The sequence below is a fragment of the Rhipicephalus microplus genome, chromosome 8 (genome assembly GCF_043290135.1).
Source record: "Rhipicephalus microplus isolate Deutch F79 chromosome 8, USDA_Rmic, whole genome shotgun sequence".
NCBI classification, from domain to species: domain Eukaryota; kingdom Metazoa; phylum Arthropoda; class Arachnida; order Ixodida; family Ixodidae; genus Rhipicephalus; species Rhipicephalus microplus.
In genome coordinates this window covers 33,004,066-33,031,433 of record NC_134707.1, presented here as the reverse complement: position 1 = coordinate 33,031,433, position 27,368 = coordinate 33,004,066, and the positions used below count along the sequence as shown (strand labels likewise).

The 27,368-nt window shown below is 42.1% G+C and overlaps 1 protein-coding gene and 1 long non-coding RNA gene across 3 annotated transcripts in view; one reads left to right on the top strand and one right to left on the bottom strand.

Moving 5' to 3' along the window:
* LOC142768449 (uncharacterized) overlaps positions 1-27,368 on the bottom strand; it is a 136,909-nt gene that overhangs the window by 105,393 nt on the left and 4,148 nt on the right. The window lies entirely within an intron of this gene.
* On the top strand, positions 304-24,939 carry LOC142768446 (venom metalloproteinase antarease-like TpachMP_B). 2 transcript variants are annotated; one of them, XM_075870421.1, is made up of 10 exons: positions 304-488; positions 1,641-1,765; positions 2,505-2,570; positions 2,627-2,760; positions 5,642-5,691; positions 8,855-8,963; positions 9,908-10,048; positions 19,087-19,261; positions 22,818-22,943; positions 24,627-24,939. In XM_075870421.1, the coding sequence occupies exons 1-10, from the start codon at positions 410-412 to the stop codon at positions 24,651-24,653; spliced, it is 1,032 nt and encodes a 343-aa protein (XP_075726536.1). In that variant the 5' UTR covers positions 304-409; the 3' UTR covers positions 24,654-24,939. The 2 variants fall into 2 exon arrangements, with proteins under 2 accessions (XP_075726536.1, XP_075726537.1); XM_075870422.1 differs by lacking the exon at positions 19,087-19,261.

Genomic DNA, 27,368 nt, shown 5'->3' with positions numbered 1-27,368 from the left:
CATTATTTCCCACAGACCACGTATGAGGCGGCGTTTCAAGTTGGTATAGATCGTAATCGATAGCGTGCAAGAGGGTATGAATCTACTCACATGTCCCAAAACTTTGGTGATTTGTGCCATTATTTTAGGCGGCTGCCATTTTCACGGCATTTTCTAATAGAAAACCCCATCCATTAACTGTGACGTTCTAGTCTGTAGGAACAAACGCAGCGGGCCATGTATTTCCCTAACTTCACTTAGTGAAATGCACCTGTGGTTACAGAACTTAGCCACTGCAACTTTACAGACGCTGTTACTACGCATTATGACACCGTATATATGTATGCGATATTTGCGTAATAATGACATGGTATACTATCTTCTTATCCTACAGTTAGTTATTCGTCAAGCTGTCTTACTCTAAAAATCGATGTATCACCGATTGCTGCTAGGATACACAATTATGCATCTGATCTTGAAGGGGGCTGTTCTTCGCGGCTTTATTACAGGTAAATATGGCTACACGCATCAGTATTCTTACGACAACGGTATCATGAAGCATTACGCATCTTTTTTTATATAAAAAGAGTATAATGTATTCTCGCAACATTTCGAAAACAGCATGTATTCACAAAATAAGAATTATACATGTATACAGTGAGTACAATTATACACTTATACAGTGAGTAGCCATAAGACGCACGTTTTCTCACTTGAAAAACCACCCATTTTAAGTTTTTTCGCACACCGTTACGGTAAAAGAAATGAGTTTCTCTTTCACAGGCTAATAATTTCATGGCGCAGGAGTTCGGTGTATACTTATACAGTTTATGCTGTTATATAAATGTTGGGCTTAGATTGTTCTCTATGAATGTAATTTTATACAGATGGGCAGAATAAGAATGTTTCAATGTATTTGAAAATAATTATACAGTCCTGTTAGCCTTGCGAAAGTGCTGCATTTCTCAGCTTGCTTGAATGAAATGAATCAACCCCAGTGGCAGAATAAGATGTATTTTTTTCAAAAGTGGACGCGCGTGTCAGAACCATTCGGTGTGTTGCCAAAAAAAAGAAGGGGGGGGGGGGGCGAGGTGTAATTCGGCTATCAGTGTACCCGAAACTCCGTGTAGGCGTGCGGTACAGATAGGTGGCGGTGAAATTTATTTGAGGAACGTTCTCTGTTACAAGGTAACTGCGTGTGCACACTGAACCTATGTATACACCCTATACGTTTATTGATTGATATTGATATTGATTATTTTTGATTGATATGTTGAGTTTAACGTCCTAAAATCACCATATGATTATGAGAGACGCCGTAGTGGAGGGCTCCAGAAATTTTGACCACCAGGGGTTCCTTAACGTGCACCGAAATCTCAGCACACGGGCTCACAACATTTCTGCCTCCATCGAAAAGGCAGCCGCCGCAGCCGGGATTCGATCTCGCAACCTGCGGTACACTATACGCGGAAAAAAAGATTATTTGAAGTCTAGCTGTGGCCATCTATAGTTTGTATAGTTTTAGGGTGTTGGTGCCAGTATTACGCGAGCATTGAATTAGTTTGTACCAGCCCAACCAGTACATCAACTGATTTTAAAAATGTAATTTTTGAAAAAAATTTCTGCACGACACATTGCAACACATCACCACCTCTTGACAGAACCTCCGCCGTCATCTCGTCCATTTGTCGTGGAGACGTACCTGATTCTTGAGAGCGAACTTGTAAATCGCACAGAAAGACGGGGCAACAATGCAAAGGAATACGCAGCATTTGTCATGGAAGTGGTAAGTGAAACATAATTCGTTCATACCCCTCACACAATTTTTCTCATTCATATTTGTAGTTTCTTCCGTAACACACTCAGTGCGTCTTTTTGCAATGACCGGCTGCTTAGCTTTTTCTGATTTTAACGAAATGTTGTGTCGACATTAGTGTCTTCATCAAAGTTGCCAGCACTTTAAGTTTTTTCGCTAGTTTAGGCGCTGTAGAAGAAACACTCACAGCTTACTATTATGTGGTAACAATCGTGTATCGAATGTTTTCCCAAATCCCACGTAGTCAGGGCATTTGAAGGAGTTTATGTGAACGCTTGGTCGTGACTGGTTAGTTTGGGACACACTATTACGTGTCACACAACACTGTGCATACAGCCGTACTTGGTATTCTGCGACAACACACATAATCTAGGCATGCATAATAATTTTGCCGCGGAGTACATTCAATATCGTGCTTCAAAGAGCATCCATACTTTCCATTTGTATTGCGCCAACGTTCCATTATTAGAGAAACGTCAAAGCTTTGCACTACCTCAAGTATAACAAAAGCCCGGCTTTTTTTTTAACAACCAAGATGGCGGCTTCGTAGCCACGGTTTCTTGTTCCTTGAAGTTTGGAAGATTATATGCAGATTAACACTTATGAGCTCTACCCATTGGCAGGCACCATTTTCTAGAGTTGTTTAAGTTTGCTATCTCGCATACGGTATATCACGTGAAACTAACTGTTACACTTCTTTTCACTCCAGGTAACTCAAATTTTACAGCAACTGAACCCTCCCGGCAAGATGGTTTTGAGAACGATTGAAATAAAGGTATTGTAGGTGGCTTGCATAGGCCAGTTTTATGAAACAAGCACACCAATTTACAGACTCCGGACGATGACTACGCGGTCTTTACAGACGGCAATATTGTGGACGCTCCCAAGACCCTGAGGAATGTGGCAAATCACGCAAAGTCGAACATTGAAATGCAGCGCGCAGACGCTGTAATCTATTTGGTTGGGTGAGTTTTATGATGCAGAAAAATTAAGACATCGCTAAAGAGAGGAGTACTTCTGTGTAGTGCAAGTTCATATTCACTCAAGTAATCTAGCGCAATAATTGTCATCGTGACGATTCACTTCTTTCCAACTACAGAAAAAAACTTCTTGGTAGGTTACGATGACCTTAGTCTTGTCCTGGCTAAATGCTTCTAGCCATGTTTTTACAGCGAAAGCTGTCATGAGATCACAAAAAAGGGTCACTGGCGCCATTGTTGTCCACCTCATGTGCCGGTGTCCGTAACTATGTTTGTCCGAAATGAGAAAACAATTCAGTAAATAATAAAAAAATGGCCTCGTCTCTTCATGTTTCACTGCAAATGTCATCGAAAGACAATAATCTTGCGTGTGGAGAGAGCGAACAAAACGTTTATTTGATGTTCTGAGCGAGAAATTTGGTGAATTGTATGCTGAAAGCGCTGCGTTACAGAGTCTCGATCCATGCAGCGAAGGCGAAAGAGCGCGTCGAGGCACGTTAGACACGAGCGCCATCTGGCAGTTATCTTAGAAAACAAAGGAAGGCGTGCGTGCCCACGGAGAAACATGCGCGCCTGTCTCGGAGGCGACAAGGTGTAGAACTCAAAGCGAAGGGCAGGTGCCACCACTGTGTCGTATTAGAAAAGCGTTGGACACACTTGCCTTTTTAGGCATCGCGTTGCATTGTCAGCGCAGCGTGATAAACGCTACGGTCTTTATAATTACTTATGTGTGCCTTGTCTAGTATAAATGCACTCTTACAAAATATAACACGTGTGGTTATAGTGCCTCAGATATGCGCAATAACTGCTTCTTATTGACAATCGCACAACTATAAACGCTGAAACTTGAGCAATATTGGTTGGCTCTGCGGATAGGGTTGTCCGTTCGAGGTATCGTTTTGTGCCCTTTGGGGTATCGTTAGCGTGGACAAACGGATAATGGTACATACAGACAGATAGATAGACTAATATTGGGTCGTCAAAGGTCCCCAAGAAAGACTATTGTTTAAAAAAAAAACACCAAGGACAAGAAATCAGAGTCTCCTGCGTGCCAGGCCAGTATTATACCACTAAGCTACGCAGGTGCTTTTTTTCTGTAATGAATCGGAATAATGCAATGATATGTCGCATATATCTACTCATATTATAATTTCAAAATATGCTCGGATGCCCACATGCGCAAGACACAATTTAACATAATCCAAATAACCTTCAAAAGTTCGGTACACACACATTTTCGGAAGTTCAAGCCGCTCTGAAACGTTGTCAAAAGTCTAAACAGCACAATGCATATTGGCTGCTTCTTCTCGGAAAACGAGCCTTGTCGAGTGACGTGGCTCAGCATGTCTGTCAATAATGCTGCTCCTCTATAATGAAAAAAGATCTACTTATATTTTATGACGCATTGTTGTGAATAGTCTTCTTGAAGGCGTAGGAATCTTACACGAAGAGTTGTAATTAGGAATTCTTTTGCGATTGTTTTCTTTAGAAATGAACTGCATCATGAAAATTCACAACTTCATTGCAAACTGACCCTAAGCGATCTTCGTGTCAAGAAACAAATCGCATAATGTGTGTAATAAAGCCCTTCAGAACAGCAAAGGAACAGCCAGGCGTCACGAAATGCGGATAGCGTAACGAGTACGTCAACAAAAAGTACAAAGGTACAACTCCCTAATACTAGCGCTAAACATAACTCTTCATCGTCGTCAGCAACACCATCAAATATTTCCACCAAATTTCCTTGAGAGTGTCTAGCGCGTACCACACTTGTGGTATGCGCTAGACACTGTCAGCGCATACCACAAGCATGGTATGCGCTGATAGTGAAATAGACAAACTACACATTGGTCGTCACCAGTTTCGCGCCTAAAAAAGAACATGAGTTTGATAGTTTCAAAAGTCTTCATTATTTAGGAGACCATCAGAATACCTATTTTCCCCCAATTGTTAACCTGCTAAAACGAATCGGTATTACTTTTTTTGTGAGCAAAGCTGTAAGCTGTAGTTCTCGTATGGTATCGTCCCGTGCCGAATTAAAGTTCTTGTGTCTTTCTGTACTTATTGTTCTCGGAAAATCTGAAATTTCTATGACTGATTAGGCTTGAAAAAAAACACGCTTTCCGGAAGTATTTTAGATTAGCACCTGCTGTTATAAATCTCTTGAGGTGCAAAATCGCAAATCGTGCTGCCTACAAGTAAATAATCTTCGTCAAAATGTTTTCTTTTTAAATGTTTACTTTGTTGCAACACAATAAGTTAATCTAAACAAAAGAAGTGCATCCTTTCAGAAGAAATACAATTATATCTCAACTGTGCCGGTGGTTTATTCTGAACAATTATTATTTTTATTTGGTAGGGCTTTTGGGAATCTTGACTACGTATGATACACGTGACTTAGAATGCGCTGTGCTTTGTTATGGCAAAATTAAGTGAGCATAAAGGCGAGAGTCTTACAAACATGATCGGATGCAAAAATTCACCGGCCTTCTGTGGCGTCACCACCAATACAAACGACGCAAAAAATGACACATCTCATTTCAATCTCTGTGATGTCAAAATGACATCGCTACACAAGGACGTCGCGTGGTGACGCATGATTACGTCATCACAGGACAGCTTGGCTATGTCAACGGTGGGTTGAGCGAACACGCAGTGGAAACCCAAGTCAGGCGCAAAAACCCTTTAACGTTTCCAATCCCGCAAGCAGTGGGAAACCATGTTAGCTGCGGAAAACTACCGGTGGGTGGCGGGGTAGAATGGACACAATGAATGAGAAGAAAAAAAAGATGGCATTAGTTTTCAAGTCGTCTTAGGTAAATGCATAACAAAATCTACGGTGTTTTTTTTGTCTTTTTAATTTCAGGAGGGACATGATACACAGACGGCCAGATGGCTCTACATTTTTATCACATGGTATTGTGTGTTTCTTACTTAAGTAGCGTAACGTAATTATTCGCAGTACATAACCCAATACATAAACTATGTAATGCATGAAGTTGGCGAAATTTGAAGCTTTGGTTTTCCGCATTAAAGCAAGACAGTTTATTGTTCAGCTGGTCACGACCCCTGTGCTGTCTATAAGACAAATTTAAAGTAGCAGGGCAGGTGCAGAATAACTTCAAAAGTTTTGAAAATCTATACGATAACACAACCTCGTACTCACTAAAATGCGGCATGCTATCTGGTTAACACAGGACAGAAATACCAGTGTGTTTACCAGGCATAAACGAAGAATGATAGATATTTAGCGGAAGGTCAATTACTAATCTGCACTTACAACATCTAATTTTAAAGGCATGTTGAAATATTAAAAATTCATAGTCCTTTAGAGCTCTTCATCATTATGAGCCTGATTACGCCCGCTGCAGGGCAAAGGCATTTCTTATGATCCCCCAGTCAATCTGATCTGGTGCTTTCTGCTGTAACGTTATACCTGCCAGCATTAAATTCTCATCAGCCCACCTAACTTTGTCTCCCCTTCATGAGTTTGCCTTCCTTGGGACTCCAGTTAGTCGCCCTTGATCACCAACAGTTATCCTGCCTTCGTGCCACGTGCCCAGCTCATGTTAAGTTCTTCGTCTAGATTTCAACTATACTATCCTTAACCCATGTCTGTTCCCTCACCAATTCTGCTCACTTCTTGTCTCCTAAGGTTACACCTATCATTTATTTCCCATTGCTCACTGCATTGTCCTCAATTTAAGCTGAACCGTCTTTGTAAGCATCCAAGTTTTTTATTCGTAGGTAGGTACCGGCAAAATGCAGCGGTTATTTACTTTTCCTTTGAGGGTTAGTGGTAGATTACCATGCATGATTTGAAAATACTTGCCGAATGTGATCCACCAATCCTTATTTTCCCAATTATTTCACTCTGATGGTCGGCTCCACGGTTACTACCCGTGCTTAGTAGATATAATCCTTTACAACTTGTAGCGTCTCTCCGGTTATCGAAAAGCAATTTTTCTGCCAAGACTGTAGCACATTACTATGAATTTGTGCATATTGACCTACTCTCTTGTTTTAATAATCATGAGCTGTAGTTCGTCTCCTGAGTTACTCGTGAAGGTAATTTAGGGCCCTGAAAATCTCAGGTAAGCCCAACGTGGCCAGCGTTGGAGAGATCGCGTCTCCATGCTAAAAACCTTCTTTATTGGGATTCTGTAACTGTTTTTGTTGAGAACTATATGTTAGCTCTAGATCCACTGTGCATCTCTTCCAGTATGTTTATGTAGGGTTCGTCGATAGCCCCGCCGCGGTGGTCTAGTAGCTAAGGTACTCGGCTGTTGACCCGCAGGGTGCGGGTTCAAATCCCGGCTGCGGCGACTGCATTTCCGATGGAGGCGGAAATGTTGTAGTCCCGTGTGCTCAGATTTGGGTGCACGTTAAAGAACCCCAGGTGGCCTAAATTTCCGGAGCCCTCCACTACGGCGTCTCTCATAATCATATAGTGGTTTTGGGAAGATAAACCCTTCATATCAATCAATCAATCAGGGTTCGTCGATACCTTGAAAGCGTAGTGCCTGTTTTACTGTTGATGGCTCGACTGAGTCAGACGCCTTCTCGTAATTAATTATTCCTATGTGTAGGGGTTTGTTGTATTTCGAGCATTTCTCTCTTACCAGACTGGCAGTTTAAATATGGTCTATTGTGGAGTAGCTTCTACGAAGTCCTGCATGGTTCTTTGGTTGATTCAACTCTAATGTCGCCCTAACATTATTAGCTAATATCTTTGTGAGTGGTTTGTAGAGAACAAACAGTAAGCTGATCGGACTTTAATTTTTCAAGCCCTTGACGTCCCTTTTCTTATGTATTAGAATGATATTGGTGGTCTCCCAAGATTTTGGTACCTTTGCCGTCAAGAGACAGTTTGTGTATAAGGTGGCCAGCTTTTCTAACGTAATTTCTGCGCCGTCTTTCCGCAGGTCTGTTGTTACCTTACCCTCACACGCGGCTTTGCCCCTTTGCATTTTTTAAGGCCGTCCTTACTTCCCATATCGTTCATGGTAGGATGCAGTAATTCTGTGGGCTATTATGGCATTTTTTCGATATCATGCTGGTCATGTCAGCTTCAGTACAGCTCTCTGTAAAACTCCTCTGCCACTTACACTATCTTATCCATATTGTTTATCAGATTGCCTTCCTTGTCCCTTATTGCATACATCCGACTTTTGCCTATGAGCGCGTTTGCTTTCGCAGTTTTTATTCTTCTGCCTCTTCTACCGCTCTTCAGAGCTACAGGAATAAAAAAACACGTTTTCATAATTGAGGCCTAGCATATTGATTTTAGTGATAGCGCATGCATAATGCTATCATCGATAAGTGGTGTAAAAAACAACGCAAACTCCGCGAAAAAAACTTCTCACCAAGACTCAAATCATACCAGGATCATGGGCATCGCCTTTTGCCTGGGCGTGCGGTGATAAGTATTCGTGTCTATATCGTTTTCAACCGATATGTGCCATTTCAGTTGTTAGTCGGCGTTTGTTTGCACCTTTTAAATATATGTAGGAAGTAGCTCAACTCTCTGTTATTCAAAAAATAAGACGGTCCTTTAATCAACCTTTCATGGTCGCGAATTTTAGGGTCAAGGAACCTTGAGACTGCAAAATATTGATCCGTTCATAAACTGCCGCACGGCACATGCAGCAGATGCAGAAATGTAAATATATGTAACACAGGAAATAGGTTAGCGAATGGGTGTTCACCAGAATAAGCAAAATAAAACATCGCAACACCAAAAAAATCACCAACATTGAACGATCACCAATTCAAGCATATAACAGAACAAAAGGTAAACAAAAACAAAATACGAGGCTCTTAACCAGAACAAAATAAAATGCCCCAATTGATGATGCCCTGCACACTGTTGTATCCCATCATCCGCATTTACTTCGCATATATGCCTAGAGGTCACACTAAATGCATAGGAAACGCACTTTTTCATTATTACATACCAAAAACGTAAAATCGCGGGACGGCTTTCTGCTCTCCCATAGTACAGTACCAAATATTCTAAATCGTTATTCACTTCTTCTAAAAACACAAATGCATAAGGTGTTTGTGCTTTTTTTAACAGGTCTTGCTTTCACAAAAGGAGCCTGCACTACACACAATGTCGTTATTGCTGCCGACAACGGAAACAAATATACAGGGGCGATGAGTGTTGCTCATGAAATAGGACATTTGTAAGTACAAGCCCACGCGCAGTATAATTCACCACGACAAAAGTTCTCAATGTATGTGCGAAAATTCATGCACGTTTAACTAGTTCATCTAACAGTCGATCTTGAGGACGCGAGTTCGATTACTGTTCAGGAGGGCGATAATATTTGATGGGTGCAAACTGCACCAAGTCAAATAATACCGCCTCATGTCTTAGATTCAGCTGAGTGTTACAGAAACCCATTGGTATATATTTATATGGTGTTCCTCTCACGATGACTCTCATAGCCACGTCGTTTTTCGAGCGTAGAGCACTCAAGGGAACTATCGTGTAACGCCACGTGCAGTTGATCTCGTTTCACGTCGCGTGGCGCCCAACAGTAAATGCATGCCCCGAATACCATTGTCATGTGCACTTCTGTGAACCAAGGGTGTGGCCATGGGGAGCAAGTGTAAAGAGTTGGTAAATGTCTTTACTTCCGCCATTCAGTGAATGGTAGTGGCGCTGGCCTTTCACTAGAGGTACTTTGAGGATCGTCGACGATGGAAGCTGAAAGCGTTTGATGCGTAATTTCAATTGCATGGCTATCTGTACTACTAAACTCCAGAAAAAATTTCATATTTGCATAACAACTTTCTATTTATAATTCATAATTAGTTTTACCTAGAGACCAGAAATACTTCTATAGATTGTCGATCAGCCCAAAAAGCAGCACGAGGTCAAGGTTATAAGGCACTGATGCAAATCTTTTTACCTAATCTTATTTCTTTTATTCATTTACATTCCTTTCATAACAATCATAATTGGTGCGCTTGTGCAGTTTCAATGTTTGTTTTAGGTGCTTAAAGTAGGAAGAATAAACACGCCAGGCTTAGCTTGGTAATTATTTAAGTATTTTTGGGTTGTGACTGAATTGTGATTGTATATTTTCTGCAGAAATCACACATCGTCTTTTCTATACCACAGGATAGGCTCTTCACATGACGGAAGTGAATTCGCGCCAGATTGCCCACGCAACGCCGGAACCATAATGGTCCCACAAGCAGTGGGCGAAATTCGGGCTCGTTTTTCTAACTGCAGCAGAGAAGCGATATCAACGTTCCTCAAGTAAGTGTTCGTATTACCTGCATTATGATAAATTGTGCATTCCTCGTATTTTTTTATATCTGCTTACGTAAGTTTTCCATTAAATTATGACTTGTGAAGAACAATATATTATTGTACAACTATTATAATATACCGTAGCTATCAAAGGAGTAAGGCAAAGAAAATATAGCTGCCCAGACGTAATTTTTTTCTTCTTCACTCAGAAATAGATAAACTAATTCCGAAATAATTAGGCGCACTATTGTCCATAACCTTTGCCGGTCGTTTGAAAACGCAGTTTTCAAACGACCGGCAAAGGTCTCCTAAGAGACTGTGCTGCACTACCGGCCACCGTGGACACGAGCATACAACGTAAGTGTAAGGTCACGCGAAGAGATCATACACAGCGTTTGCTTTCGTTGGCACCAGGATAATACGTGTACAGACATAAAGAAAATATTTTGGAAAACCTTTCTGAAAACAGTTCAGTACTTAAGCGACAAGATCACCTTAGACATCTTATTTAGCTTTCATGTTTTGTGTGAACACTTAAAATGGCGTGATTACTTGTGCTTTTACAAACTCTGTGTAGTGTGCACGCATTTCTGTGTAGTGTGGACACATTTCTGTGTGGTGTGAACACTGAGTATTTAAAACTTGCACTCATTGCGCAAGCGTTGTGCTCTGTACATATGTCTAGCCTTGTGTTTGCTACAAAGCATGCGATGTGGATTTATGTGCAAGAGAATAAATGTAGCCGGAGGCCTCACTTTGGCACCAACCTCTCCTTATATACATTGATTTAATAAAAGCCAAAAAATAACACAGTACTTTTTACACTCCGAGTCGCAGATCGTGCAAGTACAGCAAGTGATTTGATTAGTTCTGAATTGAAGTATATCCGGGATCAGTCACGTGTGCATTCTTGCCTTCATGGTGGCCTTGGTTCGCTTGGTGTGGCGTGCCTCCTTTTTCCTGATTGTCTGTGTTAGGCTGCATGTTATGATGTGTTTTTGGATGGCTAAGTCTTATCTATGCCAACCACGTGCGTCGTAATGTGTAGCATAACTTATTTAGAAAAAAATGAGGTCCTTATGGTGGTGCAATCAAACCGGTAGGGTTCCATGAACCTTGGTCCACTACGGTTCATCAAACAGCGATGCTTGACCATGTTTTGTCGACCTTCGACACCTTTTATTCCCTGATACAAAGTGACCTCAGTGACCTCAGAAAGGAATATCAGCTGGGGAATCGAAATTGTGCTTTTATAGCCATCGTATGAACGAGGGCGATGAAACGAGTCAAGGTGTAGGTTAAATGAACGGCCAAGATTCTGATCACATACGTTCGTAAAAATTTTTTCAGAACGTTTCACGACTACTCAAAATGGTTTGTTACCTAGTGGTATGAAGTACACGTGATAGGTAATACTTGATGAATAAAAAAGAACCTGAAGTACCACAACAATTATTACGCAGCATGCATTTATACCAAAAAATGAATTTCGTTATGCGTGCGCAACAAGAACGTCAGCCACTTTTGAGAAACTGAGGTGATGGCCAAGCTCACACAAACGAATTACAACAGAGTATGAATGCCATCAGAGCGAGAAGTAATACAGGACATTCAAAATGTAGAGCGGCATCTGTCAACAATTCCTTAGGCTTGATTCACAATGCCTTGTTGGCCACAAGAACGTAACCAGTCGCATAACGCAGCCCCTATGATGCTAGCTGCCGGTTGTTCATCTTTTTTTCTGCGATGACTTCCAAAAGCTTCATCCTCTGATCAGTGAACAAGGACAACGAGGTAGCACTAACTTTAATTCAATTTATCAGTTACATAAACGAAGAAAAATCAAACACCGACGCGCACTGTGTGAACAAGATTGGCATTGTGTTTAGGTACCGAAATGACCAGTAAGCGCAAAAGCGGTCTACGACCTTATGTTTTATTCCTCATTTTAGTTTCTTTGTTCATATGCAAGCTGCGCTTACATAATGGTATATTGCAAAACATACATATTAGAACAGATGGCCGACATCGTGCATGCGCGAGGAAGCATGATTAATGAACATTAGTTTGACTGTGTCGCAGATCAATGAAAACAAGTGCTCACCTAATTACAAGTGTATGAACAGTGCCACAGACAGTACTGCGCACGTCCGCAGTAAATCAATGCTGTCACACTAAAATTAATTGCAAAGATTTACACAGTCCCCTTTCGCAAGCCTCGCAAGGTGGTGTGCGCCCATCTTGCTGCGCTGAAGCACGGACTCAGCACGCGGTATCCGACTTTCAGTTTACGCCTACTTATCATTGCGCTTTTGTCAAGTTCGATCCGGTGTGTTTGATTACTCCTTGCACCTCTCGCACTGGTGAGGAGTCAATCATATAACTTAGGGCCTTGAAAAGTGTTAGTATTGGGTTTACAATAAATTGTGTAGTCTTCGTGGACACTTCTGCTGCTATGCCCTTCTTGAAATGGTATATTTGGCAGTGGTTTTCAAAGATTATAGGTTCAATTTGAGCTCATTCACCTGAAGACCATTTAAAAAAGCGCTTTATCTTACGTGTGAACAGGAATGTAAATTTCAAGGAAACATAAAGTGAACGTGCTTGCGAGACTGGCGCAAAATTACAATACTGCAATAAAGCGGTTGAAACACCGGCAAAAAATACTATGCACAAAGCCGATACACTAACCACTGCAACAGCATTGTTTCCATTTTTCTCAACCAAGTAAACAAATGTATTACAAGAAGTCAGCGGTGCATATCACCAATAGCAAAATGTTTACCGACCCTGAAGGACAGACGCCTGTTCTGAAAACTAACTGCCACGCGCGTTTATTATTTTATACCGAGGCTCACTCCAATAAACCAGAAGCGCACATGACAACTTTACTTTAGAGCACGAACGGCACATGGTGCAAATTGTGCCAATGAAACGACTTAGAAATATGTAGTATGGACAGACGTACCTTCGGATCACGAAGAAGCGGATGTCGACATCAGCTCGACAATCGACACACTCCCATTTTATTTTTCGACTGTCCTTAGAAAACTATAACACTCCGAACTTCGGTTAATTTGCCGCAACAATTATCCACGCAGCTTCACCCAACAGTTTGGATTTGCAGCTGCAGACATCGGGAATATTCAGCGCACAAAGCACATCGTATATTCACGCTCAAGTTCAAGGACACAAAAAACCATGGTCTTCTCGAATCGCCAACAAGCCCATCAGCACGCCACGAAAACGTTCGTCAGGCTTGGCTGTTCATGTCTGTCGAGCAATGAGGGCAAACGTAGGCACGTCTCTGCAGCGAAACATGGTGGTATTAACGGAGTGACACCCGAGCCTACGGCAGAGCAGTGTGCAGTCCTTAATTATCTTGGTGGCATGGTATAAGTAGCCCAACTTTCGATTCTGTAGGTGGCACTGCCGAAGCAGAGCCAGAACGTGCTCATGCAATAGCGCGATCCGGCCTCTGTAAGCAGCTGTGGCCTCCCTCGTCACTCTCTCTAAGCAATCAAGAGATGGCATAGGAGGACGAGAATCTGCAAACGCGCGATAAACGCACGTGATGGCGCGAATTCGGCGTACGATACCTCATTGAAATGCTCGAAAACATCCCGCAATCGCATACTTTTTAAATGGACACAGCCCAAACTTTTCGAAGCTACCACCTCGGTATAGTGTTAGATGACACCCATTACCTGCAGGATTCAGCTTCAATGCGTGGGACGCCTGCCATTCACGGCGAAATACTTGGAGTTGCTTTGGCATTACAATACGCCATTTGTGTTCGCAGTGAGCTGTTAATATTGACAGACTCGAAACAGGCATGTCGGGCCTTTCCATCAAGACATGGCATTCCAAGAGCGACACAACCCAATTTGCAATAAAGTTCCACTAACTGAGTCAAACAGTACTTTTCGCATCCATTACTCTGGACACTTGGTCATGCCTCTCTGCCGGGCAATGAACGCGCACACACCGTTAACAACGAACTTTCTTTTCGTGCGGCCCCGCAAAGCGAGGTGGCTGTTTCGGGGAGGGTTGATCCTATTCTCACTTACAACGACATTCTTTGTCAATATAGAAACGTCCGTCACACTCACAGCGCCATACCGCCATCTTTCTCGCGAGAGGAGGCCGTAGCGTTACGGCAGCTACAGGCTAAATCCCTCCCCAATCTGGTATCTCTTCATAAAATCTACGCGCAGTAGTATGCAGATTGTTGCTTCGGCTGTGGAAACTGGCCCGTGACCTTCCATGTCTCAATCTTTTGCACTGTGAACATCTTTCCTCACTTACCTGCTTTCCTTCACTATTGTGTAATGATGAACTATGGGACGATGCTCTCCACGATGGACCTCCCGAGGTCCCCAGAGCTATGATACACGGGCCCGACTCGTCACTGGAGTCTTCATAGGAACCCTGGACTAGAAGTTCCTCCCACGCCATTCTTCTTCATGCCTTTATGAATACAGACGTTTTCTCTCCTCTCCCGCGTGGCATAGCGATGAACCCTGTGGGATGCGTGCTCAAACAAGAGTTCGGGACGACTAACAGCAACAGATACTACAGTCAATTCATGGTGTGCTCTACTCGCAAGGACGCGTTGTCATCGGGCAAGGTGCCCATGATGAACGGAACTTACAGTCAACCTATGCTCTGCTTTGCATGCATGATTCTCTTTATTGGGAGATGATGTAATGTTTTGGAGTGCTAATTTATGGAACCGTACTAGAAATGGCGCTATTTATTTGTAGATCTTCGTACTCATTCTGCGCTTTATTGCGAGTACTTGCAGTAGCACGGAGCGCACGACAATGCATGCCTCCATGGCATGCAAAAACAGGGATCATAATATTTCAAAAAGATAATCCGTTGAACACACACGTATAGCGTTTAAGATAACCAGAACAGAACTAAATCAGCACGGCAGATTAATACCGCAAGACATTGTGACCAATCATTGTGTAGTAAAACAGCATATAACTCGGCACGTTGCCTCCGTATAGTCTAAACGGACAATCGTAGTTTTGTTTGGCTTATTATTCATCACTTCTAGAAATGTCCATGCGTTGATGATTTTGAAAACTTCAGAAACACATTATAGCATACAGGGTGGGGAGATACCTGTGACTAAGGAAATGGGCAAAGGTATGCAGCAAAACGCTGCACCGGTAGCGCAGGCAGGACGTCAGACGCATGGTATAGTATTCACAGTGGGAAATAAAGCAAAGACGTATTGATACACAAGGTAATCTAAGAAGTTAGAGACGTACATCTCTTCTGCGATGAACACTTTTTGAACGCCCGCCTCAGATCGGAAGCACGCGATTCCTAGCAACAGTAGTTTGGCTTTGCGAAGCTATGCGCCTCTTGCAGCTGCCGTGCGGATGAAGTCCGAAGCTCACAAAGCTTGAATTTCAGGTTCTCGTCTATTTGTGACAACACAGTGAGCCTCCCAACACTGCCTCCCACGTTTCTTGAAGGTGTTCGTTCACCTTACTGGCGTCACAGGCATTCGGCGAAAGTGATGTGTCCACATGTATAGGACTAGGATACACGCTAGGATCATGTAAGCCGAGATGTCAACTGTACACGCCACTAATTTGGCAAATATATTTGTGTAATGTGAGGTACAGTCTGTGCATGCTTGATCTTCGCCTTCAACAGCACATCACGATAACGTAATCAGGCTTTGTGCGCTTCACCTTCTGGTCTGCTTGCTTTCGCCGGTTCTAGGCGCCTGCCTCAAGCGTGCCGTGACGAAACGAACGACTGGGAGCGTAACATTGGCCGCTTCGAAGTAACATTAGTGCCTCATCCAAGCATAGCCAAGGGCCCACCACCCCAAAATCATCCCTTTTGGTAATTAGTGAAGGGCACACTTTGCGTCCTCAACGACGACACGCAAACCTATGAAGCTGTTCACACTGTCGGTGTAGCTGATGGCGAACAAATATTTTTCTGAGCGCTCTGTAACGAGTAGACCTTTAGAACATGCACTTGGTGAATTCACATCTTTTGACACTTGGCGCGATTCTACGCTTCTGCCCCGCAATATGCGACAAGTTAGGAACGCTCCTTTTATAACAAGACATTCGTAATTTTTTTCTTTTCTTTCGCAGTATTTTTGAACATATAGTGTAGCTCTGTGGAACACTTGCTTCATCTTCAAATAGCCTCACTTCGATTCTCGCAAAGACGATAAATGTTTTGTTTGCATTTTTTTTAAATTTTTGAGTCAACAACAAAACAATAATTTCTCGCTGATAACGACGCCGAGACTAACGCCGATACCAAAGTTTTGCGAAATAAGCTGATTGACACTGTAGCAGGAGAGAAAAATATGCCTCTGCCTTGATAGACGCTAAGTGGTTATTCTAGCTGGATAGATTTTGCATAAATTTTGCAATAACTGCTTCTCCGACTCGATTCGAACAAGCACGAAAGCGTTGTCACATGCAATAAATAACGTACCTTCTTTCCTTTACTATCGGTCACTGAAAGTTGACTTGTAAACAGGAAAAACAGCAGTGTTGCGGCATAGTTATCACAATGAATAAAATGAAAAATTACACGTCTTCCGCTGCCGCTTTCACGAAGGAGCGTGCGAAAAACACGTGTCTCGCGTGTCTGGGCACGGCATGGCGCGCGGTGTCGCTGGCCCCGCCTGGCAGTTCGCGCAGATGATTGCTACGGCGTCTACTAGATGGCGCTGCTAATTTTGAATGACGTGTATTACGTTTAACCATTTGAATACTCTGAGCGTCCTTATTGTTTTACACACAGGACTCACGTCACAACATCATGAGGGCAGTGTTAACCGTGGTAGTTTAGCGGTTACTATGCTCGTCTGCTGACCTGAATGTCCTGGGTTTGGTCCTGACAGCGGCGCTCGCATTTTATGATGATGATGACGATAATGATGATGATGTTATATAGTATTTTTTTGACGCAAGGCTCACTTGATAACAAAAGAGTCTCAAGTCATGAAACAAGAAGATACCGACAATCATTAGGGTATGTGGCAGTTTAAGGGCCTTAATGCTCCACGCGTTTAAAGCGGGTAAAACATATACATAATGTATTCATTAGATTGATGCAAAATGTGTGCAAAGATGGGCATATATACATACAAGGCGCTTGCATGTCGACAGAGATGAATTTCTACAGTCCTGTGTACTGTATGATGCCACTGAACGCTGAAAAAATTGTGCAGAACGCACGTACCTTCGCAATCACTGTTACGAGAAGCATGGAAATGGAAGGTGACTGTGTTGTAATTTTTTTATTAGGAAACGTTACGAAGTGGCTCTAGAAATGTTTTTTATTTTGCTTTTTAATGTAAGAACGCGCGCACAGTCATATGTTAAAGAGCTACACATGTTTTACATAACCAGCTGTTTAGAGTTGCATAACGATGCCATCAGCAAAATCAGGAGCGAAGAGCTTATATGAATTGTTGGTGATAGTGGGGATCGTCGCCATGGATTCTGCTGCATAAATCAACTTCAGGGTATGGTACCTAACTACAATTGACGCTAACTCGACATGATGGCTGTATATCCAGAATACACTTGTAGCGCTCATTAAACTGGGTAGCCAGAATTTCAACGACAAATGGCGTTTCACAAACATTCGCGTCTATTTGAAAAGTTTATTGATCTGGCATGGTTCTGCGGCAAAATACTTGATTGTCCCGCATAATGCAAGGGTATCATTCCTGCTGGGCCATGACATTTATTCTTTGCATTCGTTGTTTCGACGCTGTCAGATTTTTCTCAATGCTCAGTCTTGATTAATCGATGCGTGCGCTTTAACGTTTCAAATCCACCATATGAATATGAGAGGCTCCGTAGTGGAAGGCTCCGGAAATTTCGGCCACCTGGGGTTCTTCAACGTGCATCCAAATCTGAGCACACTGACCTGCAACATTTCCGCCTCCATCGGAAATGCAGCCGCCGCAGCCGGGGTTCAATTCCGCAACCTGCGGGTCAGCAGCTTAGTACCTTAGTCACTAGACCACCGCGGCGGGGCTCAATGCTCACTCGTTAAAATTATCCATGTCTGTTCTTGCCGTTCCTGGGCAGATAAACTGTCAACACCAGCCCGCTGGTATGTGGCACACGTCAGGCGGAAAATGATTTGACGACGTAAGTGATGGGATTGTAGCATTATTCATGTCCAAACAGTCGAGTCATATTCCTCAAGCTATCTTTCTCTCTCATACAGGGGTGTTGCCAGAAATCTTTTTCAGTGGTTCGTGGACTCCTTTGAAATGCTATCTTTACTCTTCATGCCATGGCAAAAAATATCTATTTCGATGGCAGCACGAATATGGTGTGCTACTCACTGGCTACGCCCCTCCTCCCGTACCAATTTTCCTTTACCCCAAGGTAAGGTTGTTGTCAGAACACCCAGACGTAGGTGGATAGATAGATAGATAGATAGATAGATAGATAGATAGATAGATAGATAGATAGATAGATAGATAGATAGATAGATAGATAGATAGATAGATAGATAGATAGATAGATACTAAACTTGGCTGTAGTACGCTATGCAATGCTTCGCTTTTAAAACAACCGATGGTACGATTTCACGAAGTCATCCAGTATAGCATCGCTTATAAAAATTGTATTTTTAGCAGGTAAAACTCGTGGTACTCCTACAGAGCCTTGAAGGTAGTTGTACATTAACCGTTATGGCAGTTGCTAGTGATGTAGAAGCTGAGGCTATATAGTTATGACGATGTGCGACCCCATCCTGGTCTTTCAAAACTCCATTTTAAAGATTAGAATAAGGCGAGGATTTCTAAAAAAGAATATTTTGTAAAGCAGACACACGCAAGAGTGCGTGCTTTTGTTGAAAATGTTAGGGAGCTGAAGAAAACATTTATTGTAGTGGCACTGATGGTAAGGAATAAATAAGGAACAGGGAACCAAGTTGAAAGTGTTTGTAGAGTGACAATACGTAAAATTTTGATGCTAACAGAAAATTATAGTCAGATTAAAATCAATCTTTTGCCTACACAGGACGCGTGGAAAATGTTTGTTTGAAGAGAGTAGCCCCGTACTGACAACGAGTGCCACAGAGGTTACTGCTACCACGGTGATTACCAACACTCTTGATGACGAGAAATATCAGAAAGCGATTAGGAGAAAGTGTGAAAAGTTCCTCGCAAAAGGCTATCTTCTATCCGGTTTTCAGGTATATCTTTTTTCTTCTTATTATTGCTAGCGTCTTATTTATTATTCAAATGATGATGTGGCAAACAAGACCCTTTAAAAATAAATTTCACAGGGTCTCTTCCGCATTCACCAAAGACACCTTGAAGACGAAAACCAACCACCCTCTTATTTTCCTTGTCAGTTCATAAAGATCCTGTCTCTTTCACATCCGAAAGCTCTCTGCATCTATCGTGGTTTTGATATTGCCGGCAGAATCTGAGGTATTTTGAAATTTTTTCAGCAAACTTCGTTTTGCACTGCCTCCGCTATTCACCCCCCCCCCTTTCCGCTTTGGTCAAGTGACAGCTGAGTTGAATGTGTTTAGCTCATGTGGCGTCAAGCATACTGCTCGACATGGACGTAGCCAAGAGTGGATGTGTGTGGGGGGGGGAGGAGAGGGGGAGCTCAAACCTACTATCAAAATGTTCCAATTTTGCTTGCATATACATACACGCACAAATGCAAACACATGCGCGAACCTACATAAATAATGGTTCAAATTCCTGCTCCCCCAAGAAAATTTCTGCCTATATACGTTCCTGCTTCACGATGACATTACACCGTGGTGGCACCACGTGATGAAGATTTTGAGCGTCACTCGGGTTCATGCCGTCACCACGGGATGTAGGCACATAATTTTCACATATTTTGAATAATCTAAAGCTTTTGGTTTAAAAATTCCTCGTGACACTCAAATCCCGCGAATAGCTGCAGTTAGAAATGTCGTAAACATTATTCTCGTATAGATCTTTGACGGAGCTTTGTTCTTTAGTTTTCGATGTTATTTTTGCGCCTCGCCACAGGAGCGGCAACTTCCATTTTATCGGTATTTTATCGTACTTGAGCAGCAAGCAGCGCCTCACTCTAATTTCTCTACCATGGCTGCTGCATCGGGCGGAGCATGACTTCCCGGTCTACTTGTCATAGTAGGAAATGTGTAAAAGATCCGTCCCGGTAGCTTTCCGTTCATTGCCAAGAAATGGTTTCCGTGGGTGTACTACAAAAAGTGTGATGATTTATGGCGTCGTGGGTATCTTTCAAGTGTGGTTGCAGCCATCACCGACAAAGTGTTATAAACAGTCCTTAAAAGGCCGCTCTTGCAGTTTTCGCTATAAGTGTGCTGCACGTTCCGCGCAGGCCTGGCGGTTTCATATTCGTCCACCTGACATCGACGTGTAAATTGGTTCGCCTACTATTTAGAACGATAAAGTGTGATTATGAATATAGTTTTCTCCTGTCCATAATAAACATCAGGGAATAGTGTGAGTTGCAGAATGCATAAGGCAAAATTCAGTTTGCAGAATTTCTTCCCCTGCCAGAAACACCCGGTATTATGCTCACAAATAGACTGTTGACGTCAGGTAAAAAGTGTAAAAGAAAGAACATAGAATAACACACAGAAGGCAAATGTGAAGTACTATAAGTTGCTCTGCGAATTTGCATTATTTTCAGCGTTCAGCCTTTCGTATTCGCGGAAGCGTGTGTTATATGACAGCCAAACGTAAGAGTACCTGCAATCAGGAGAAGAGAAGAAAGTATAGGCTGCATAAAATGTTGTGGTTGGTGCGCAGAAGACACTCAATTTGATGTCTGATTGCTTAACAATATTTGGGCACCCGTCCCGGTGGTCTAGTGGCTAAGTTACTCAGATGCTGGCCCGCCGGTCACGGGATCGAATCCCGGCAGCGGCTGCTGCATTTTCGATGGAGGCGAAAATGTTTGAGGCCTATGTTTTCAAATTTGGGTGCTCGTTAACGTACCCCCGCTGGACGAAATGGCCGGAGCCCTCCACTGCAGCGTATGTCACAATTTTACGTTCCTTTTTGGGACTTTAAACCTACACAAATATTATTGTTATTATTATACCAATGTATAGCGAGAAAAGGAAACAGATGGCGGAGAGTCATTGCACTTCATACCTTTTTTGCTGGCGGCAATGTAAAAACAAAAAAAAAGAACTTCAAACTGAATTAAAACGACGAGACAGTAACTTGCACTGTACACCGTGGAATGAGAAATAAGACCAACATTGACTGAGCGCAAGTGGTGGCAGGCAATGTTCTAAGTGACACCACCAGAACTAACTGAGTCATGTAGGCTACATAAGGACCCAAGTTGGTGTTCTACAAAATGAAAGATTCTTGGCCAACAGATAATAAGCGCTGCCGATAACACCAGCAAAATGAATTGGTGAAACAAAACGAGGAAACCTGTGATCAATCAGCACCAGCCCTGGTTTTTCAAAATGATTCGCAAAAAATTGACCCTGCAGTCTAGAAATGGTGTAACGCGAATGGTAATAGTGCTTTTAAATTTTGTTCGTTGGTGAATGCGAATTATATCTGGGGTTCAAGTCCCGAAACAAAGATATCATGAGAGACGCCGTAGTTGAGCGCTCCGGAAACTTCATTTTCCTGGGGTTCTTTAACGTGCACTTAAATCTAAACGCCCGGCACTCGGACCTCTTCGCCTTCATTGAATATGCAGATGCCTCAGGCGGGTTCTTGAACAACTAGAAATCTTGAATAAACCTTTCAGATATCGCATACAGTTTCATTAGAACAAAACGTAAGGTGAAATGCTCTTCTGCTATTTTTGTAAAGGATTCGAGTGAAAGCACACACACCCATAACAGTTCCATACAAGTTATGGAAATCTTTGTTTTCGTTTTCTTTCGAACCGTTTTTAAAACTTCAAACTTTTTTGAAATATATTATTAGCACGTACCATAGTCTAAATGTTCACAATAGTCATACGTCTATTTTGTTGGGCAGTTGGCTTTGTTAGCCAAAATATCAGTACTTCCGTAATACGGTATTTTGTGGATAGCTCATGAAAAAATATATGGTGAAATATTTTTCAACTGGTGATGATTTCCGCGTGTAATGCTGCCAAGAGAAACATTTGTAGCATCACCTAGCTTAAGAATGTCTTCATGCTGACGCTTTGCCATGGCATGCACTTTCAAAATCATGAAATTACAGTTAGAGAACTGTACTCTTTATTTGTAGAGCGTTCTGGAGTGTTTTTACTCGTCGGAAGTGTCATTGTGAAAGATAAGCCTCAAACTTTGTTGCTGCCTATGTTATGCATCAGTGTTTTGCATCATTCTACAACCATATAGAACATAACGTTTTTAACAAAATATGAAACCTCTGTTGAAGTAACAAATTTAACGCCATAGTCAGGAATCAATGTCACTGAAGAAGGCCTGCGAGCGCTACTGTGCTTTTTGTGATCGACAGGCCTCTCTGAACTATTGTAGCTAGATTGCTGTTTTAGTGCTTTTTTTTCCTCCAGGGGTCACATTATTTCGTCACTCCTTTTTTCTCTCGAAATCATCTTTTTTGCCGCCTCCCCACCGTGCTGGGTAGCAATACGGATGTTAATGTTTAGGTTAACCTCCCGGCATTCCCCTTCTTCATCTTTTTCTCTCTTTCCTTCCTTAAAGAGAGTACTACCTTGAGTAAACTTGCCTTTATTAAAGAAAGTTCTCACGCGACGACAAGTTGTCCTATGTTGTTTTAATCATGCAGTTGGACGACAAAGACGTCACGTGTAACATCCTTTGTGCTGCTGCTTCTGAAAGTTCGTATGATGTCATGCATTACGCCGCGGTGGCACCAAACGGCATCCCTTGTGACAAGGCAGACCCTTTAAAGGTAACATTTTACTATTCAGAATTTACTGTTTCTTGCACAATACAGTGATCAGTTTTTTTTTTTGTTGAAAAATGAGTTCAAACTTTATATATGCAGGTATTTGACAAAAAAATATATTGCACTACTTTACATAGACCCCAGATTTTTCGCTTAAAAGGACACTGAAGAGCACGAGGGAAGGCGCCTTCACTAGTGTATTGATGCTAGATGATCGCCGTCTTCTCTTATTACACTTGCTTCACTTTTTATGCTCCCAGACAGTGAGGGGATTGGCCAATAAACACCCATAGTGAGTAGTCACCCAACTGCATTCACAGTCTCTTTACTATGCCTTTGTCGCAATGGGCGTGCGGTCATAGAGAACCCAAAACAAGCTAGAGGGGCGAACTTTGGCACGGTGATCGTTCAGCGACCATAGGAATCACGGGTAGTACATGAATCTGCGTACTTTTCCTGATTGCGGGCTGCAAACGCACTTTTGGGTATGTTTAATCCAGTTTTTTGGTGTTGTTTCGAATAAAAGAACAAAATATATTGAACTTTGCGACTCGATTTGAATTGGTGCACTCAAAAGAGTAAGGTGTGTAAGCGTAACTAATAAAGTGTTACCAATCGTTGTTTTGTAACAAAGCAGCTTGAAGCTACGCGTACCGAAGTGGGGACGAAAGTACCTAGATTAGGCAAATCCGTGTACTACCCATCATTCACATGCTTCCTGAAGTGCCATGCGTTGCAACTCCCATGACTCTAGCAGCAGAGTTGCCTCTAGTGTATTAATAAGAAACTCTATGTTGGCAGTTAGGTTAAAGTTGCGGAACAATATATTCTTCATTGTTGACGAATTTTAAATTTTTTTAATATTGAGTATTTGAAGCATGTTGCGAGTACCGGTATGATAAGTTAGCTATCCAATTCTTTATGCAATTTATTTTCCAACTTACTTTTCTTTTAGAAACGCTTTAGTATAAAAGCATAAGATCTGCTACGAAGAATGTTTAGGGAAGTAAGGTGGCCATAGAAGCCTCATTTCTCCCAACATAAATGCGGCATTCATGGCCAGAAATTTAATCATGGTCATCTAGCTCAGCAGCGCAAAACGTTAGGGGCTGAGCTGATACGTCGGGCAACTCATTCGGCACAAATTTTTCTTAAGCAAGACTGCGATTTGGCCTAGTTGGATTATATCTATCTCGAACTTTTTGCGCAAGCACTAAGGGACACGGAAAGGAAGACAAGCGGGTGCAGTCTAACAACTGGTTCATTTTTCAAAAAAACATTCGCAGATCCAAGGGTTATAAAGTGAACGTTTTTTAAACAATAAACCAGTTGTTAGATTTCAACCGTGTGTATTTATTTCTGTGTCTCTGTGTGCTTGCGCAAAAATTTCAAGATAGATAAATTATTCTTATTCTGTAAGAAAACCTGCAGCAGTCAGATGCAATCGCTGCACCACGGAAACAGCAGCTCAGTTTGAAAGACAGACCCAAAGGAAAGATATATAAAAATGCGTCTAAGAACTACTAATTTCACCGTGGCTTTTGCGTGAAGGCGTTCTCGACAGAGTATCACATGTGTTCGCTCTAGATTTGTCATTGTGTTGCCTTCACACTTTTTAGTGATCCATTCATAGCCAAGTACCTCTTGCTTGCACATTTATACTTGAACCTGTTTCCTTTATTTCAGGAATGCAAAAGAGGACAATGCGTATAACAAGCATTTTGATTTGGGATATAATCCAACCGGCGTTAGAAACAATTCAAACAACAAGACTTTGATCTCAGACATAAGCTGGCAACTGCTACATACATACTGCTACATACATACATACTGCTACACACTGCTACAAGCCGTCAGTGCGAGGGCACACGCTACTCTAATAAAGCACAGCTGCTGTCCTTGCGGAAAAGAAATAAAATATGTCCGGGTCTACACATTCAATAAATTGGAAACTTCATTGGTGTAACACGAAATAAATCTACCAAGTTATTTTTCAGTGGATACGTTGCATAGTATAAACGGGTATAGTATAGTATTGAACTAAAAAACTATATTCCATTTTTTGTATTACATATCTTATCACGCAGTCATCACGGCTCGAGAATATATTTGTGCGAGGGCGCCACCATTCTTCATTTATTTCGAAGCGTTTTTTGCGTACAGCAAGCCCTTTCCTATCCGTTTGTCCATCCGTCCATCCATTCATCTGTCCACCCAGCCTACGACTTGGTGCCCTAGTGTAACCCGCTTAACTTGGGGTAAGCCACAATTTGTATGGAAGGGTAAGATGATTTGACGAATACGATTTGCTTGTCATGACTCGAATAATTCCAAAATCCCGTCGCGTTCGTCATCAAACACTTTCCGCCAGACAGTGGCACCCGCCCGAACGCGGCTATGGGGCACTGCTATGCGGGTACGTACCATAAGTTATTGACACTTCATATATACCCAAGAAAGGTGAGAACATACACCGATAATTTTAACGAGTGTATTATGGACGCAATAAAGTTATTTCACTGTGAGAGTTAAAAAAAGTTTACGTCGGCTGCCTTGACCCGATGAATGTTAAGACGAAATTCATAGTCTCAGCACGAATCGAACCCCTGCACTCTGCATGGCAACAAAGTATTCTACAACGAAGCCACGTGAGGTCTCGCAACTGCTTTCCAAGTAAACCATAACGTTCGGAAAGCGTCAATTGGAGATGCAGTGTAGAATATCGAATTCAATATTCAATAAACTTTATGTATGCACTCCTATAGTAGAGCCGCCCCGTCTGCTTAAGATCAACTGTATACATATATAGTTAAGAGCACTGCACTGTAGGTGATTAACACTTTATATCGACCAAGGAACGGCAGCAACAGACATTGGTAATTTTACCTCAAGAGTGTCAAAAAATGCATCTCCACGAAGTGCAGAAGTGCATCTCCACGAAGCGAATGACGGTGAGTGGATGAAGTTATATGTACGAAGGTTCAAAATATCTACGTTTAACTTGCCGAGCCCTCTAATAACGGCAAGCCCACTCTAGAGTTTCACACCGTGGCCTCCGAAATAGGCTCCCGCATCACTCTGTTGCCGTAGCTGATAGTGAAGGCAATGTGTTAACTACAACCAACACTGTGTTAAGCGGCGCTGCTGCGTGCTCGTTTTATTGTATTTTTTTCTTTTGCGTGGTAGTTTCTTTTGGGTAAGGCTTTGATACGGATGATAATCAAAAAGGTTCACCAGTACAATGCCCTAGTGAATGTTTGATGGACGAAGCTCCTTCAGGTCGAAGCCTGTTCGTTGGCGTTGTTCGCCGTATCCGCTAGATGACAATGACGATGATGACAATGAGAAGTAATCGGGTTTAAAACCACACATTCTCTCTTTGCCATCATGGCACTAAACATGCAAGGCACCTACTATACGTGATCACGATGACGAAGACGCTGAGACGATGAACAAGCGCATTTCAGACCGTACGTTCTCTTTATGCCATCACGACACAGCACACGCAAGGTATACTAACTATAAGCCATGACGACGACCATGACGGCAATGAAGATGACGACAACGATGATTATGGACAAGGACTGGCCTGTGCAGTATATGACGTTTCGACATTCTCTACGATGCATTTCGTATGACTATAAAAAAACCAACAACCAACAGGAGAACGTGCACAGAGTTCGTTTTCGCCAACGTCAGGGTATATCCGATACGAGAAAGCAGTAATAACAAAGGCAAAATGATATTCACAGCTCAACACTGCATATTCTTTCATTGGCAGCATATGACGTTCACAGCAAAAACATGCATATCAAATTGTAATATGTCGTGTGCGAGGAATATTGTAAAAGTGCCAATAGAGATCACATCAAGTAATAAACATTACTTAAAGAAACCCGCAATAGGTTTCTCGTAAATACTTGGTACAGCATAAAAATATGAAAAGAAAAGAACCATACCTGCAAAAATGGAAAAAATAGTAAAATAAGATTAAGATACGCACTGCAGTCTATTCACGATGTCTTTCTTCAGATTTCGAGGGCTGCTTTCTCAAACGGAAAGCAAATGAGCACACAGTAAGTACGTTGTTGCAAAATAGTGCATACAGATGTCACTTGAGCACGAGTACATATGCATCATTGATATTTTGATAATTACGCGACGATCTATCTAGTTACAAAGGAAACTGACCAATTAATTAGGCCTCGTCACCAAAAACGTACTGTTGCCGACTCCGAACTAATCGAAACAAGATATACCAGCCTTGTTTTGCCTAACTCTGTCTTTCTTTCTTGAAATCTACCAGCGTGGTATTTGCCACGCCTTATATTTCATCTACAGAGCGATGTTGATAAGCTTGGTGTCACTAGTTTCGAGGAATGATGCTTATAGCCATCAATGCTGTTAAATTATAGTTGTGTTGTTCTG